Below are 18,938 nucleotides of genomic sequence, written 5' to 3'. Positions count from 1 at the left end.
CATTTCATTTCATTTCATTAAAGACCTCATTTTTGAAACTTATCTCTTAGAAGCAATGTTCGTCCGGACGTACTAGTGATAAATAAAATAGCTCTTCAAGCATGATTTTTAGAGTACATAGAAAATTTGTACATTGTTTTTTGCAAAAACCCCGCAAAAGCCGCTTAAGAGCACACATTTTAAAATCAGAAGAAAGTTCCAAATTCAAAATCGAAAAAAATGGCCTGGGACTTACGAGGTTCAATTCAAGGTCACGCCAAATTCGCGCCGGAAACACGCTGCCACCGCCGATTTTTGGCAAACGCCGTTGCTGATCAATTTTTAATCGGCACACACGTCTAATAACACAGGACAAGCCAAAAATTAGGAATGATTTTCACGTCGATCTCACGCCGATTTCACGCCGGTGAAATGATCGGCGGCGTCGGCGTGGCAAAAATGACCGGCGGCGTACGCCACGCCGGTCGGCGCACACCTCTAATCAGAATCAATACAGAATAAAGACTTATTTTATATCAACGCATTTTTATTTCCACTTCCCGTTGTTCCTTACATATTGAAAATAGTCACAATTATAAAAAATAAAACGCTTAATGTAAGCTAGAGAAACAGATCTCTTAACATTAGTTAGTACATTTTTTCGTAATGAAGGTATAACTCGTTTTTTTTTAAATATTATTTAGTGAATCATTATAAGTCTCAAGTGTTTTTTTTAAAGAAAAAAGAAATGAGTTCTGACGATTTAGGCATGATTTTCTATCTTTTGTACTTTTTGACTTTGACAACTACCTTATAAAGGTAAAATATCCTAAAGTTCAAAAGTATCCTCTCAATTTAAAATTATACTAAATATTTATGTAAATCTCCTCAATGCAAAACATCTAGATAGTCATAATATTAGGTCATACATTTTCTAAAACTGTGCTAAAGCATCACCTTTTCCGAACAATTCTCTAACAACTTCAAATCACTGCTTGGAAACAGTATTTTTTCTGCTACCTTTAGTCACAAATACAAAAGCATTGTTTTCTGCTAGGTAACATTGTTCTATTATCTATGAAGTGCTTTTCTATTATAATATTGTGTTTTATAAAACCACACCACACACAAGTGGCTAAGATAATCGTACAGTCAAAATAATTTTTAAATCATTCTTTCGTTGCTGATTTATCATTGCATATCATGCTTTTAATAACACAGTTGACTGCACATGGTAATGATATTATTTTTATATGCGATTGCATGGCCATAGACATCATCATGATAGAAATAGAAGCCTAAAGTGTCTTACATCCCAAACACTAAATCTCACTTAAGAAATCTACTTCAATTTGTACGCTTTAACACTAACACTCATATTGCTGTCGTTTTCCCAACACTAAGTATCATGTAATTGATGTAATCACTCACGTTCACAACCCTAGCTGGGACGAGATTGTCTAACCGGGGTTAGATTGTCCAACCGGGGTGAGAAAGTCCATTGCAGGCGTGCGTTCAAGGCACGCCAGGGTAGCGTGGGACACGCTTACACGGCCTGAGGCTAGGGCATCATGACCCGGTTGGGTAGGAGCTTGGTGTCAGGGTTGTGGTGTGTTCCGTCACTGCTAGAGATATCGCTGGTGCTGACGACGGTAGGCTGGGAGAAGTTCTTGCAAAGTACTAGTACCTGGAAAGAGATGAGCTTTAAGTACTGAAATTACAACAGTATATAAATTCTGTATTGTTGTACCTACAGAATGATTTTGGTAATCATTTGGACGTCATTTTAATAATTTTGGAATATTAATTAAAAATTTGACAAGAAAATTAGTTTTATAGGCGATGCGACGATGAATAGTTATAATGTAGTAAAGCTACGACTTGTATTGTCAATTTACTAATGTATTTTCTTAGATTAATTTGGATTTCGTCAAGTAAAATCCTTATCTGAACGACATTAGGTAACTCATGGGTAACTGTCCTGAGAAAAGAGTTCTGTTTAATTCTGTCAAATTTCAACAAAATCTAAATATTATTACGGAGAAATCGCACAAGCTGTAACTTTAACTTGTAACACGGTTCTCTAGGACCTCTAGTCGTGTGTAAGTCATTAGCTATAATTTGATCTAATGCAAGATCGTGTTAGAAACATGTCAGTTCTAGGAACGTTTTGATTTCTGTTCTGCTTAATGTTGCATGCTAATGCACCTACTAATTTATGTAAGTGTACTAAGTGTAGTAAGACTAGCGTATATGAAAGTATATCTACTTATAATACAACAGTAAAGTGGTGCAAGAAAATGGAGGGTTAAAAGCTACTGGAGAAAACTTGATAAAAGGCAAGTCCGGATTTACATAATCATTCTAATCTAAATCCTATTCAGGGGCTGGAAAGAGCATCTAATTCAGGGCCTCCCTTCATCTATCAGTGCCGAATCAGTTTTTATCTACGCACTAAACAAAGAAAGGGCCTGTCTTAAAAAAAAGGACTTTTTAACAACTTGTGTTGGAAATAAGGGAGAAAAAGACTCCAGTCTACATTTTAAGATTAGCCTACAATGAAAAACAAGGCAAAAATGTACTAGGGCTCCCGGTCGCGTCCGTGTTTCGTGTACCCGTTGCCGGGTATCCGTTCCCGTGTTACACGAATCCGGATTTCTGGCCCGTTTGGAACGGGTAATTAGGGACCGTGTAATTAAAGTCCGGGTACCCGTGTAGTCCGTGTGTCCGGATCGACGGACTCTAAAAACCCGCGGGTCCGATCCGTTCTCGACGTATAGTGATGCTTGATGATCGTTCTCGTTTTCGGTTCAAGCGAATATTAAAATCAGTTTAAAGAACCAAAAATGATAAAACCTTAATAACTAAAATGAAAAAGGGACAGCGGAGCAATTGTGACTGGGGGACAAATTTAACTACTCGATTTTTTCCATGTTTTACATTTTAGGCATTATTATATAGAGCACGAGTTTTCAGTGGCCTAAATTAGTATGATGTCAGAAAGCATGAAACTTGGTATGCACATAGCTTTGACATTCATAAGAATAAATAGAAGTAGAAACACGCCGAGGAGTCAATCTCTTCCCCCACTATTATCTCCCATTTTTAGCGTTTTTAAATTTTCACGAAAACTACTAAAGGTTTTGGTAAGTAAATATTACGAGTAGGTACTTACCAGAAAGATGTCTAGGAGAAGTACCATGAAATTCTCTACAATACTACCATTTAAAGTATATTACTAACAGTCGATAGTGCTACCCCTACTCATCCCACTAGTAGTTAAAAACAAATATTATGCGGGGGACTTAAGCATAATTTGAAAATGATGAGTTAAAAGCTTACCTACCCACCTTAAAAGACACCTACTTTAAAAGACAGTATTGTAGAAAATTTTATGGAGAATATACTTTTCCTAAATATCGTGATTATAGCTTTCACGGTTTTCATAACAATATAAAAAACCTGAAAATAGTGATATAAAAATGAGGGAAAAGAGGGGAAACATTGACACCTCGGCGTCTGCGTACTTTTATTTTTTTCTGTTGTGTTTGTAAGTTACCTATATACATGTCAAGTCTCATGCTTTTTGTCACACCCTATCCGACTAGCGCAAGTTAAGAACCAGGACTATGGATACATATTCACTTCAAGGTGGTTCCCTCCAAAATAACAAAAAAAAATATACCATTCTTAACTAGGTATTTGTAAAACAGCGCGGCTACATCTAGAACTTTTCAAACAAAAGGTTTGTCCTTGTCAAAGGGAAGCCGGGTGTGAGGTTTGAGTGTCATTATTATTAGTAAAAATCACCACGGGTATTGGTTATTGTGCCGCCCACAAGTCATTATTACCTTTGTCTTCTCATGCGACGTTAATTCTACTAACTTCTTAGATAAAAATTAATAACTCGATAGTTCAAATACATTTCATTTAGTATACGCGATATAATCCGTTTCCATAGTTATGTATTTTATCTATTTAAGTATGTATATCGTCGCGCAGCACCCAGAGTACAAGCTTCGCTTAGTTTGGGGCTAAGTCGATCTGTGTAATGTCCCCAATATTTATTTATTTATTTTAAAACTATGAGACATAGATATAACTATAATAAATTGCACGAGTAACTGTCGCGGTAACCGAAGATAATATTTTCAAGTATATTTGTCAGCATCTGTACATATAGTAAGTACCTATAAGGACCATACTCCTTATAGGTAGTTAGTAAGTCCCCATGAACATCATAAAACAATCAATTAATATAACTAATATATAATAATAACAATACCCTTCTATTAGTTAACCTATAGACAAATAAAGTCCATTAAACTTGCAATTGCCTTAAGCAACTTTATCGAAAAAAACCAGTAGACTAGTGTGCCTGGCGAAAGTATGGACCTATAAGAATACGTTTGTAATATTGGTATAGCCTATAACGTAACGGGAATAAGTGCAAAAAATATAATTAATACGTTATTGACTCAAATAAAATGAGTATGTACAAAACCAATTCGTATTCGTTCGCTATATTAACATAAATTTTAAAATTCACCTATTTTTTAAATACAAACCGGCACGGCAATAAGTCGATCGTTCCGCCGGCCGCCTCGTGTGTTCAATACCCGAACGGTGCCGAAGTCCGTGCGTCCGGCCGTCCGGCCCCGAACGCCGATTCGGCACTACACGCGCGAACGGCACTACACGGGAACGGACTTCGGCGGGTTCGGGTAGTTCGGACGCTTAGCACCGCCGGGGCTAAGGGGCCGGACGCACGGATCGGCGGGTAGTAACGAATATCCAGAGCCCTAAAATGTACCTATTAATTCGGCGTTGAGGAGACGATAGGCTATCTCTTCAGTAAAGACGTCAATCTAGAATTGCTTTATCAAGCAATTTTAATTCTAGATTGACGTACTCGTATTTACCCTGAGTTATGGACATATATTATATTAATATATCATTGACTAAGTACCCACAACACAAGCTTTCTTGAGCTTGCCGTGGGTCTTAGTCAATTTGTGTACTTATAAGAATGTCCTATAATATTTATTTATTATTTTAGAACTACGACATATTTTAATTTAGAAGACAGACTTACCGTGTACAGAGCGCTGAGTAATCCCATACTGGCACCAGCGAGCACATCATACCAATGATGCCGATGGTCCGACACCCTCGTTAAAGAGCAGACAGCGGCATACCCGAGACACACTGCTTGCACCAGGGGCACGATCAGAACGGAGCGACTGTGCCAGCTGAACGCACGCCGTTGGAGGTACCACTGCAAGTAAAGAAGGGTTTTAGGTCCACCATGAATAAGTAAGGAGATTATGGAGATACGGCTCTATCGTGCACTGTCTTGTCGCGTAAATCTTGAGTTTGTATTAAATACTTTCCTGATAGAAGGTCGGTAACGAAGAATTAGCGAAGTTTTTTATTGTATCTGAGGATTTTTCTTCCCCTTCAAAAGTCTAGCAAAGTTCAGCAGTCTTATAATTACTTGAACACAAATTGAACGGCATTTAGTTGACTTAACTAGACTTAACGGCATTTAGTTAACATACTTGTGTTATAACAATTATAACAAATGGGGTTAGAAGAAACACAAGATTTTAAAAACTAATGACGTCTCAAGATGGTTTGAAATTGGAATAAGGATGACTTTTATTTAGTTTTTCCTAAACTGCTCGAATATAATGAACCTAACGGTACTGCTTTTAATGTAGTTTATAAAACATATTTACCGCTAGAAATAGGCCGCAATACACCGACAGTGAAGAATGTCCGGATGGGAAACTTCGGATGGAGTCGATCCGCAGATACTGAGAGTAGTCGGACGTGCACTTGTATTCGGTCACGTATGTCGACCTATGACAAAGAAAACCAAGGTAAGAAAACAATTTAAAAAGAATGTTTTATTTTTGCTTGTGGTATAATAAAAACTATTGCCATTATTGAAGGTGTTATTCTTGCCCCGGTGTCCAGTTAACAATTTGTCAAACATACCGATTTGTTAACTTTAACGCAGAATTGATTCAAAAGTAGTACCTACTTATGAGTAAAACAGGCGTGCAACTCAGACAATACAATGATGCACTCAGTGAAGATGTTTACAAAAACCCCTAAAATAGTATAGATATAAAATGATAAAGTGATTCGTGATATATATTGCAGTTATTTCTTAAGTACTCGTGTATTTCACATAAATAAATAAGCAACTATAAGTCTATACGGATCTCTATTGTATATCGGAAGCTTGTACATAATATTGTTTTACATTGATTTTAACGACGTGATATTAACTTTACAACCGTAAAGTGTAAAGATTAGAAGTAGGTTACAGATTGCTACATATTCGCTTATCAAGAGCCTAATCTCGTTCGAGATTGTTTCCTGCTTGCCGATTTAAACCGGATTCAGAAAAAGGAAAATTTTCGTTTTTTTTTCGTGATTTTACCGTGATTGTCAACCTATGTTTGCTGATTAAAGGGGGCCAAGGAGTATCAAAAAGCCGGATGGCAAAGGCTTGCCAGTACGGTAAGCGCCAAATAAGCTGCTTAGGTTACCCTTAGGTGTCTCAAATTGTTTATAAATAATATTTTCTTTCTTTGTAATATTTTCTGCAGCAATGTTTAGCAACATTGCAAGTCCAAATTTACTCACTATTTATCTGGACTCGGCATACTTATAATATTTTTTTTTCTGGTAAATACAGCACCGCGCAGTCGGTAGTGACCCTGCCTGCTACGCCGCGGTCCCAGGTTCGAATCCCGGTAAGGGCATTTATTTGTGTGATGGGCACCGATATTTATTGGATGTTTTCTATGTATATAAGTATTTATATATTATATGTATCGTTGTCTGAGTACCCACAGCACAAGCCTTCTTGAGCTTACCGTGGGCCTCAGTCAATCTGTGTCAGAATGTCCTATATTTATTTATTTATTTTATTTATTTAATCAAGATTTGAACACAATCTTTGTGCAAATGCAAATACCTACTCATATGCACATCTAAGTATTTTTTTCGAGACACCACTTCTTACTTCCGTAGTCCCTATTGTTAAAATATATTTTGATAACTGATTCTCACAGGTGCTTGGGAACAATGGGAAACAATCCATTAGCGACTACCTATTGTAATAATATACAGTTATTGTGCCACAGGTCATCATAATACTTAGTCGAAGTGTGCCAGTAAGTTAACATGCTGACATATCAACATCTGGTCGAATCTGTGGGGCAAAGGGCGGCCATTATCGAATTTTGCAGAAAGGGAATGTAGGGCGGTCTAAATATTCTAATTATGTAAACAAGCTTATTAGTACTTTTACTTGATATTAAGCTAGAAATAATGTTGTGTTTACTAGATCTTTCATTATTACAAACTACCTAGTACCTATATTTTTGAGGTTCGGTCGGTCCTTAGAAACACTTGAAAAGGATTACTTGCAATATTTCTTTTTAATCAAATTATTATATTGTTTTATATATCTAATTTCAGTCACTGATTAACTAATAAGTAAGATTATCATGTAATTGATGTAATGTTCTTTTCAGTACAGATGGTGTATTTTTTACGCACTAGTGCGAGAAGTGGTTCATTATATGTCAGGTCGAAACTTCGGATGGCCATCTGTACTGAAAAACGTCGTACGATACACGTGCGAAAAGGAAATTCGTAACTCGTGTCGATTTAAAACACTCCCTTCGGTCGTGTTTTAATTTATCGCCACTCGTTTCGAACTTCCTTTTTTACGCACTTGTATCGTAATGTACTATTATCTGGTAATTATTACACTTAGCGTGATTTTTTATAATATCACGTCGAAAAAAAAAAACTTTTAAAGCTAATCTTTTTCAAGAGAATAATATACCTAAACAGCTGGTTGCTATTTTAAAAATAATCGTCCTTGGCATAAAAAAACCATATATTTTGTTACTACCGATGTGTACACTCTCACCCCAATACTAATTTATTCTTTCCCCTTTACGAATTGTTTCTTACCCCTCACAAGTCTCCAATTTGTCCGGCTTGCACAGCTCAAAGAACGTCGGCCGGGGAGAACCGACCACGCACTTGATCACCTCCAAGATGATCAGATTGAAAACGGCTCCGTATATGTAGTCCTTGTAGATGAGGGCGGCGGTTTTTGCGCTAGTGGATAGTCTGCTCTTCTTGAGGGAGTATTCGTCGTCTCGATGGAGAGAAGTTTCGACTGCCCATAGCTGTAACCAAGTAAAAGCGGGGTTAGATTTTTTAAACAAAGGTAAATTTAGAGTTTTGTAATTTTCCAGTTCAGTTCACTTTCTGGTAAAGTGAAGTGCATGGTCATTACTTTACAAAAACTAGCGTAGTGCGGTTGCTATTGTTGCCAATGTTAAAAATTATGCAATATTTATATAATTATATCACTTAATTACCCATTTGTTTTCATAAATATGTACGGAAATTTGCGGTTTCAGTCTGATTAAATAGTATTCAAATACAATTATTAATTTATTACAATTGCAGTGTTTCTTGTTTTTGCTAAAATTAAGTGGAAACAGCGATTACTAAATTTAATTAATTTTGAAGTTTTCCTGGTTACTATTAAATATCCTTAATCAATGTAAATAGTATTTTATTTAATACTGCGGTATTTTGATTTAATTGAATCTGACATTGGTTTACAATATACGAAAATGATATAAATTGAATAATTCAGAGCAAATAATGTTGAAAAAGGAGAATACCGTTGATGCTTTTGACGTTTCACCAAAAATTATTCTATGTTTGTGGCCGGTTGTTGCCGACATACTTGTCGTCCTCATAAACATTATCTTTGAAACTGGTACGTATCCAGATGTGCTGAAAAACACGAGAGTCTGTCCAGTCTTCAAGGGTAAGGGCGACAGGTGTGACGTCAACAACTATAGGCCTATTACAATAGTACCCACCATTTCTAAAATGGTAGAATCAATCCTGTCGTCTCACCTTATGACTCATTTAGAATCGAATAACCTACTTACGGAAAACCAGTTCGCATACCGACAAAAAATGTCGACAACCACCGCGACGTATAGGATATTCGATTCTATCATGACAGGGTTAGACGATAAGGATAAGATTGCCGCAATACTGTGTGACTTGTCAAAAGCATTCGACGTCATTAGTTAGTCATGAATTACTGCTGAAGAAATTGAAGATGTACGGAATGGATAGTACAGCTCATGAGCTGTTTACCTCTTTTTTGTCAGACCGCAAACAAGTCGTGAAAATACTCACTGACGGCAAGTCAATTCAGTCTGACATAGGTAGCATAAATATAGGTATTCCACAGGGTTCGTCCCTTGGAAATACCTTGTTTTTGTTATTTGTAAATGACCTACCGTCGAACATTGAAGCTGGCTTGCCTGTATTGTTTGCGGATGACACGACTGTATTGGTTAGTGCAAGTTCTTATGACCAGCTGGCAATAAACATTAATGATGCTTGCCACCAATTGCAGTCATGGTTCTCAGCAAATGGACTGTTACTTAACTATTCCAAATTGAATGTTATGTTATTCTCTGGTCGAAAGGTTCAACCACCACCTTGCATGGCTAACTTTCCAATGACCATGTGCGAAGAGAGTAAGTTTCTAGGGTTCCTGATCGACAATACTCTAAATTGGAAGTGCCATGTAGACAATCTTTGTGATCGGTTGGGTGCGTCGTTTGCGTTGAGAAAACTGAGGCCTCTTATTTCGGCAGAAGCCTTAAAGCAGGTGTACTTTGCGCATTTCCATTCTATCATGGCATACGGCTCACTGCTCTGGGGCAATTCTACTGATGCAAAAAGAGTCCTTATAATGCAGAAACGCGCAATACGTACACTTGCCGGTGTAAAAGACAGGTACCCTTGTAGAGAGCTCTTCGGTTCTCAACGTATAATGACGCACTACTCACAATATCTGTTCGACGTACTGCTGTATGTTAGACATAATATATCCCAATTTGCACGCATAGACTTTCCGGGCAAACAGCTTCGATCTACAGGCCGTCTGAGAACAGTCCCCCGTCGCATGGCACTTTCAAGAAAGAACCCTCGAGTCATCGGCCCTACTTACTATGAGCACTTACCTGCCGATCTGAGAAATGAGCCATGTGACGAAGCATTTAAGCGCAAATTGAGAAACCTTTTGTTAGATAACCCCATGTACTCTGTAAATGAGTACATGGATTTGAATTTTTAATGACCGATGATATAATTATACCTATATTTCTCTGTTATATAATATTTTCTTGCTTCGTGATAATTTCATGATATTGTAACTTAATTTATTAATTTTATTTAGCTTGGCATGTGTATTTTCTTTCTTTGTAAATGACGATCCTCATTTGGGAGACACAATAGGCTAGTTTCCTATACATAAAATAAAATATTTTATGCAGTGCACGAAATAAAGCACCACATAATTAGAAGAAATATATGGACAGTAGTAACATCATTTATATTTAATAAGTCAAAAAGAAAGACATAAAGTAAACGAATTGACCGTGACGTCACTCCTCAGTATTTCATAGTAATTCCATATAAGCAAAGCGTTTTGACAGTTCTTAAAAAGAAGCTGATTTGACTAGTAGGAAATTAGCCTATTATTTTTATTTGGAATTTATTATGTAATTTTTGACGATCATGATGAGAAGATAAACATAATTTTGACATGTAGCAAATTTATAGTGTAATTTTTATCATGAAATAAAGAAATCTAATCTAATCTAATCTAATACATGATAATACCATGTTTTTATACTTATATTTAGTAACATAACTGTTTCATTAAAATGTGCCCTACATGAGAGTATACGTAACGCTGTTTCTTTGTTCAAAAAATCTTTAAAATAATCGAAAACAATTAAAATTTGCAAAAGACAAACAGCATTCTTGCATAATTTTTAACATCGGCAAATGGTTGAAACATGTTGTGTTTTAAAATGTTTGGAAGAATGACGCACGTTTTACGTTTTGCATGAAAATGTGGACAAAATAATGGCATGCTTTTGTTCAAAATTGTAACTACCGCAATTTGGGGTGAGTAGGGTTCGCGGGGGGAGTTGGATTACGAATGGGGTAAAAAGGGACGAATGGGGGGTTAGGTGAGATTTTAAGGCTACTGCAAGAGAAATATTGGATTCCAATTTTAAATGGAGATAAATAGTAATCATAATAAAAAGAAATTGGTGAAACAATCTTCCATAATTACCTTTGTGTGAAATCCCAACTCGCTCCAATTATGAAGGATTACCGGGCGATATGGGATTTCCTATTTATCATCATAGTTATGAAATGGAACTACCCAAAATGAAACTAAAATACAAACGTCCAGAACACTTATTATATACACCATTTAGTTTGCATAACGTATGTAAAAATAAAATGTTATCGAGATTTGAAAGTCAGTTTTGGCCCAACTCACCCCAAATACGGCATTTATTTGGAACTCTTGTTATTAGTTTATTTAAGCACTGTCACATGTAATGTATACCCTCTTTCTGTGAATCAATTATTGTTTGTTTGTTTGCTTTCTATTTATGAAAACTAACAATAACCTTATGATGGCGTTGTTTTATATTGTAACTTTAAGCATAATACTACAATCGCTTACGCAATCTTATAAGCAATTTGTTTTTTACATAAATTAATAGTGCGTTCGACACGCAATGGTTCAATATGGTGCATTTTCGCACTACTTATACTTAGTGCGCAAAGTAATATTTTAACCCCCTTATTCATAAATGTACTCTTAAAGTTATCAAGCTGATAAAGTTCGTTTGTCCCTTTCCGACGTATTAGTGTGATAGAAGAGGACAAACGTACTTTATCGGTTTGATAACTTTAGAGTACGTTTATGAATAAGGGGGTAAGTGTCTGAATCGAAATTTCAATGGGCCCTAATGTAGGTACTGCAAATCTTCATATGATACACGCGCGAAGAGGAAATTCCTCTTTTCCGTACTTGTATCGTATTTGCTAGCGTTGTTGCTACGGCGACGGACGGTACCAGTCATGGAACAAGTATAGGTAAAGGAAAATTTTGAATAGGTAACCATTTGTGATATTAATTTGACAGATACCTGACTTGTGCCTTGTATCACTTAGGCCCACTTGCACCAACCACGTAACTCAGGCTTAGTGGGCTATCATCTGTCAAATTCTATATAAAATGGTGGGTTAACCCACCGGTTAACCCTCCATTTTCGTTGGTGCAAGTGGCCCTAAGCGTGTTAAACTTTAAATGTCCTATTTTCAAGCAGTTTACGTGAAAGGTTGGTTAGATTGGTTTCCACATACTTAACAAATGAAAACTTTTTTTCCTAGTCATGGATGTCGAATCACCAGTGATGGACTTAGCCCTGGAAGAGAACACCTGTAATGGACCTGGCCCCAGAAATGGAAAAGGAAAGGGTATAGCCGGGTAACCATAGTGAAACTGCCCTAAGCGAAAAAACTGATTTCCTTTTACAGGATTGTATACCTATGTATATGTAGTGCTTTCACCAAATATCAGGCCTCAAATGTATTAGATTTAAAAAAAAATGCAAAAAAAGGAAAAACATTTTTATTGTATTTTAGCCAAAGTACTTATATACAATTAAGGTCAATTTCTAAAAAAAAAATTATTGCGTTATGTCATGAAAAAAAACGAAAAAAAAAATTGAGTTGAAAATAAAAAAAAAGAAAAATAATACTTGCGAGATAGCGACAGTTACCAAATTTACATATTTTATGTATAATTTAATAATGTTTAACATATATTTTTTTCAAAAATAAAAATCGGGATTAACAGTGTGAAAAAACCGGCCAAGAGCGTGTCGGGCCACGCTCAGTGTAGGGTTCCGTAGTTTTTCGTATTTTTCTCAAAAACTACTAAACTTATCAAGTTCAAAACAATTTTCCTAGAAAGTCTTTATAAAGTTCTACTTTTGTGATTTTTTTCATATTTTTTAAACGTATGGTTCAAAAGTTAGAGGGGGGGGGACGCACTTTTTTTTCTTTTAGGAGCGATTATTTCCGAAAATATTAATATTATCAAAAAGCGATCTTAGTAAACTCTTATTCATTCTTAAATACCTATCCAACAATATATCACACGTTGGGGTTGGAATGAAAAAAAAAATCTACCCCCACTTTACATGTAGGGGGGTACCCTAATAAAACATTTTTTTTTTCATTTTTTATTTTTGCACTTTGTTGGCATGATTGACATACATATTGGTACTAAATTTCAGCTTTCTAGTGCTAACAGTTACTGAGATTATCCGCGGACGGACGGACGGACGGACGGACAGACAGACATGGCGAAACTATAAGGGTTCCTAGTTGACTACGGAACCCTAATAAAAACGAAGCTTTGAAAAAGCTATTTTCAAAACTCCCGACCGCTAAAGATAACGGTAGCGTAGGGGCCGTTTTTACACGACTGCCCCAAAAAAAGAGTGTATTGTTTTTAGCGTTCATGTTTGTAAGTATGTATGTATGTGAGTTTCTTTGTTCCACCATAACTTCTGAATGCCTTAACCGATTTAAATGAATGATGTATCATTGGAATCCTTACGTCACCCCAATGAACATAGGATATGTGACGTCACTTAAAATTCAATATGGCGGACGTATTACGTCATAATGCGCAAACTGTCAGTCCGGTACGCGCACTTGTTGCGGTCGCACGTGTTCAAACCAGAGCTCGAGCTCTAATCGTTTCGCAGAATTCCCACCGGTTCTCAAACTGTCGATCATGGAGTGTGGTATTTGTCGTGACTCGATCAGCGACGGCGCTCAGTGTTCGGCTTGTAAAAAAGACATTGGTTTCTGTTGTTCAAACGTTGCCGAGGCAACGTACAGAAAATATGGAAGTGAACGCAAGTCGGCATGGAGATGTCATACATGTCAGAAAAATAAGACAGAGGCGTCCCCGGCTCAGACAAAATCCACGAGTCTAGAAGAAATTCTAAAAACGTTAAAAGTAATGGAAAAACAGCTTCTGTGTCTACCCGGACTAGTTGAGGACGTGAAATCCCTCAAAGGGGAAATATCTGAGGTCAAGGAGTCCTGCGACTTCACAAATGCGAAGTTAGAAGAATATTCAGCTCGCTTAGTGGACGCGGAAAAGAAGTTAGGTGAACTGCAGAATACGAAAGATAGAGTCCAAGCTCTCGATAACGAAATTGCCTTGCTGAAGGAAATCAACGCTCGCAACGATCAACAGATGCGCCTCAATAATGTGGAGATCAAGGGGGTTCCGATCAAGAAGACTGAAAACCTCTACTCTATACTGGACGGCATCGGTACTGCAGTGGGATTTTCAGTGCATAAAAGCCAAATAAACTATATATCTAGAGTTCCAGTGCACAACTCGAACGAGAAGTCAATTGTTGTCAATTTCATAAATCGCTACGTGAAAGAGGACTTCGTCGCGTCTGCACGTACGAAGAAGCACATCATAGCAGAGGAGATTGGTTTCCAGGGAAATACACAGAAGGTTTATATAAACGACCACTTGACACCTGAAAATAAAAAGTTACTAACTTTAACCAAATCAACGCTTAAAGAAAAGAACTACCTATATGTGTGGGTTAAATTCTCCAAAATTCATGTGCGAAAAGACGATACTTCAAAAGTTCATATTATCAATAACGTGCGCGATTTAAACAAGTTACCTTAAGTTGGAGTGTTTTAAATATACTGACCAAAATTGTAGCATGTTTTGTATTGAATTTGGTTTGGACCGATAAAAGTTTGAGCATCGCTTGTCGCCTCACCTGCTCAAGGCCTACCTTATCGCTCGACCTTGGAGTCGCCCGGCGAAATTTCCGGGAATGCACGACCCACTCGCTCAAAAATGCTTATTACGTCTTCTCTCTATTGCACTGCCTAAATGATTCGCACACTTACTATCTCATGCACGGAACTGGTATTATGGTTGATTACTATTATAACTTAGAAATACGCACCTCACTTTTTTTTTTTTCGGTATGCAAGGTGGTATGCAATTAATTTATCGATGCCCTTTGGTTGTATGCATTGCTTTAATAATACTTTTAACTCAATATTTATACAATTTTTACTTAATTCTCATTACGTAAATGGCAGATGATATATTAGGTGATAATGATAAATATCCTACTATCTACTATCAGAACGTTCGGGGGCTAAGATCGAAAACGTTCACTTTTTCTCGCAACTTAAGTTTGGCCACTTTTGATATTATTTTATTGACCGAGACTTGGCTAGTTGAAGGGGTTTTGGATTCGGAATTATTTGATAATAGGTACGTAGTGTGGCGGCGGGACCGTGACGCCAGCTTGACGGGTCAAGGCCGCGGCGGTGGTGTGATCATTGCTACTCGGCGGGATCTGACGGTGACGCCGCAACCCTCTTTCCACTCAACTGCTGAGGACTTATGGGTAACGCTTACACTCAAGGATAACAGAAATAAACCAATAAAAGTCCACTTATGCGTACACAGAACACCCCACTAGAAGCCAAATGCAAGCGATATTGTTCGAGACGCAAATCACCAATCCTTGCGGGGTGAGGCGGGCGCGCACGGTGCTGCCATTGGTCGTTTCAAATAATGGCGCGCCTTTATGATTAGCAGTAGGGATGGGAATGGGACATGTCTATTATAGACAATGGTACCGGTACCAGTACTGTGGTGAATTTGTTTTGCAACAAATTATTATATTATAATTAAATTATAATAAGGCCTAGTTACCCTTCGGGTTGGAAGGTCAGATGGCAGTCGCTTTCATAAAACTAGTGCCTACGCCAAATCTTGGTAGTAGTTTCCAAAGCGGACCCCATGCTCCCATGAGCCGTGGCGAATGCCGATGCCGGGATAACGCAAGGAGGATAATAATTGTGATAGCATCTCAATAAAAATCATTCTAGTAACTAATAACTAAACTGTGCATTTTTACTTACGTTTACTAAGTGAAATAACCAACTAAATATTCTAAACTAATCAATGAACTAAATACCACTACAGACTCTACAGATTCTAGATAATTATTCACTATTACAAATCTGCTTTCTTTTATATTTCATAAAATGGTAGCACATGGTACGAACGGCAGTACGAAGTTCCCGCAACAGACATAAACTAACATGGCCCCATGCCTAGTAGTTTACGTGAAAGGGATAGCATATCACATTGTTAACTCGGTAAAGAGGGATGGACGCGCCTCGGCGCCGCTCAGCACAACCATATTGACCAGTATAAATGAACTCCGCGGACAATAAACAATATTCAACAAAATAATTAATTTGACTTAACTGTGGAATGTTGTTCCATCTTTTTTACATGTAGAAGTGTTAGAAGACTTGCCACACCACTTTATGCTGTAAGAGACCATTGTTTGCAACCAAAATTGATTATTTAAGATTTTTTCCCGAGCGGACACGGACACTGTTAGCGGGTCGTATACTTGGGCGCTACTGATCGGTGTCGCACGCGTTCAAACTTTTATAAACCTGATTTGTCGTATGCTTGGTGACCGCGAGTCGCCCTGTAAGGGCCATCTTGTTGTATTGATCTGTGTATGCGTATTATACTTGTGCAAACAAAACAATGGTCTCAGTTTTTCACAACAACTAAACAACTTCTTGGATAATTTAAGTGCTATAGTCTTAAACAACCCGGATGATAAATACATGGTAATTGGCGACTTCAACATGAGTAATATCGTATGGTCATCTATGGACTCCGTCATGGTTCCGTCCAACTATGTAAGTAGTGATGAATTGTAAAGGAGGAGCAGTTTTGTTGACGAACTTCATGCTAATAATTTTAACCAATACAATGGCATTTTTAACCGTTTTGGCAAGATATTAGACTTAGTGTTATTTAATGACAGTGTATCTGTTAGCCGGTGCACGAGTCCCCTAGTACCTATTGATCCTTATCACGAACCTCTCTTAGTAAAAATCGAATACACCACGATTGATCCTTTGCAGTCAGCCCCTTTAGTTAAATATTTTTGGAATAAGGGTGACTATACATCTATAAATAGTGAGTTAGCGTCTATATGCTGGGAAGAGGAGTTTTCTAAACGCTCATTAGACCAATCTCTAGATTTCTTTTACATTACATTTCGTAAACTTAGAGATGAATTTGTACCTAGTAAAAGTATTAGAAAAGATAACTATCCCGCATGGTTTTCTATTCCTTTAAAAAAAGCTATAAAAGAAAAATATAAATATCTAAAGAAATATAAAACGTACTATAAAAATATCTCAGACCTACTCTCATTCAACACTTTAAGGGACAGAGTTCGCAAATTAGAACAAGATTGCTTTACTAATTTTGTATGTCACGCTGAAAAAAATATTACTAGTAATCCAAGACAATTTTGGTCATTTGTTAAATCACGTTCGTCCTCCCACGGCTTGCCCAGTAGTATGAAGTATGGGAATAAACTTGCTAATACAGGACAAGAAATTTGTCAGGCCTTTTCGGACTATTTCCTTCAAAATTTTTCACCAGCCATGAATACGCACAGTAATAATAATAACTCACTTGTTCCTAGCACTGAGTCAATCGTTAGTTTAAATTCAATTGAGATCGATCCAGGTCAAGTCACTGCCTTGTTACTTAAGTTAGACCCCGCTAAGTCGGCGGGCCCCGATCAGTTGCCAGCACAATTTTTAATTAAGTGTGCTGAGACCCTAACACGGCCGTTAGTCCTGCTCTTTCGGCGTTCCTTCACTGAGTGCACTATACCATCTTTATGGAAAACAGCTTACATTACCCCAGTACATAAAAAAGGCCCCAAAACTGACGTTACGAATTACAGGCCCATTTCCAAACTGTGTATTTTATCCAAAGTGCTTGAAAAAATAGTTTTTAATCAAGTTTATAATTCCCTAAGTAACTGTTTCAATGCTAGTCAGCACGGCTTTTTACGACGTAGGTCTACAGTATCCAACTTAATTCTACTGAACGATTGTGTTACTGATGCCATGGATAGTGGATTCCAAGTAGATGTTATATACACTGACTACAGCAAATGTTTCGATCGAATTGACCATGGTTTATTAATATCAAAGCTGAACGACATCGGAATAAATGGGGATTTGCTACGCTGGTTTACATCCTATATCGACCATAGAACTCAGGCCGTAGTTGTTAATAATTATATATCGGGATGGGTCACTGTACCAAGTGGAGTACCGCAAGGGTCATTACTCGGTCCATTGCTATTCAATATCTTTATTAACGATATCGACAAATGTCTCTTCCATTCTAAGCTCCTATGTTTCGCCGATGACATGAAAGTTTTCTTGAAGATAGGTTCCAACGAAGACGCTTCATTGCTACAGTCTGATCTCGCACGCCTCGATGCGTACTGTCAATTAAACCGGCTAGATTTGAATCCCTCTAAATGTTTTGCGATGACCTTCTCGCGCCAACGTAATTTAATCGCTACTACTTATGCCTTGAAGGGTCAAACTCTTAAGAAAGTACCATCTATGAGAGACCTAGGAGTTATACACGATACTAAACTTATTTTTGATAGTCATATTAACAACATAATTAGTGGCGCTTATAAAGCACTAGGTTTTATAATGCGTAATTCTATTAATTTTACTCAAGCCAAGACGCTCAAAATACTTTATTGTTCCTTTGTTAGAAGTAAGTTGGAATACGCATCTCAGGTCTGGAACCCTTGCTACAATACATACATTGACAGAATTGAACGCATTCAGCAAAAATTTATCAAACACCTTTGCTATAAGTTAAAATATCCCTACAGTTCCTCCAATTATCTTAAAATATGTAAGCATCACCATCTTATTTCTTTACAAAAACGTCGAGATATAGCCGATACCACATATCTTCTAAGTATTACTAGTGGCGTAATTGATTGTCCTGACTTGCTAAGTAAACTATACTTTAATGCCCCCACTCGTTCGAAAAGATATCATCCTCCAATTCA

At 37.2% G+C, this 18,938-nt stretch overlaps 1 protein-coding gene across 2 annotated transcripts in view; it reads right to left on the bottom strand.

Annotated features, from left to right (window-relative positions):
- Positions 1–757: 757 nt before the first annotated feature.
- The window catches only part of LOC125234424 (phospholipid phosphatase 2-like), a 170,860-nt gene continuing 152,679 nt past the window's right edge, over positions 758–18,938 (bottom strand). For both annotated transcript variants that reach the window (XM_048140655.1, XM_048140656.1), the window contains exons 4-7: positions 7,984–8,204; positions 5,721–5,844; positions 5,075–5,257; positions 758–1,666 (exon numbers count right to left, since the gene is read on the bottom strand). In XM_048140655.1, coding sequence (XP_047996612.1) covers positions 1,541–1,666; positions 5,075–5,257; positions 5,721–5,844; positions 7,984–8,204 — 654 coding nt within the window. In that variant the 3' untranslated portion in view covers positions 758–1,540. The remainder of the gene's footprint in view (positions 1,667–5,074; positions 5,258–5,720; positions 5,845–7,983; positions 8,205–18,938) is intronic.

The sequence above is a fragment of the Leguminivora glycinivorella genome, chromosome 16 (genome assembly GCF_023078275.1).
Source record: "Leguminivora glycinivorella isolate SPB_JAAS2020 chromosome 16, LegGlyc_1.1, whole genome shotgun sequence".
Classification (NCBI taxonomy): Eukaryota; Metazoa; Arthropoda; class Insecta; order Lepidoptera; family Tortricidae; genus Leguminivora; species Leguminivora glycinivorella.
The sequence above is the reverse complement of the archived record's forward strand: the minus strand, read 5'-3'. Positions and strand labels throughout refer to the sequence as shown.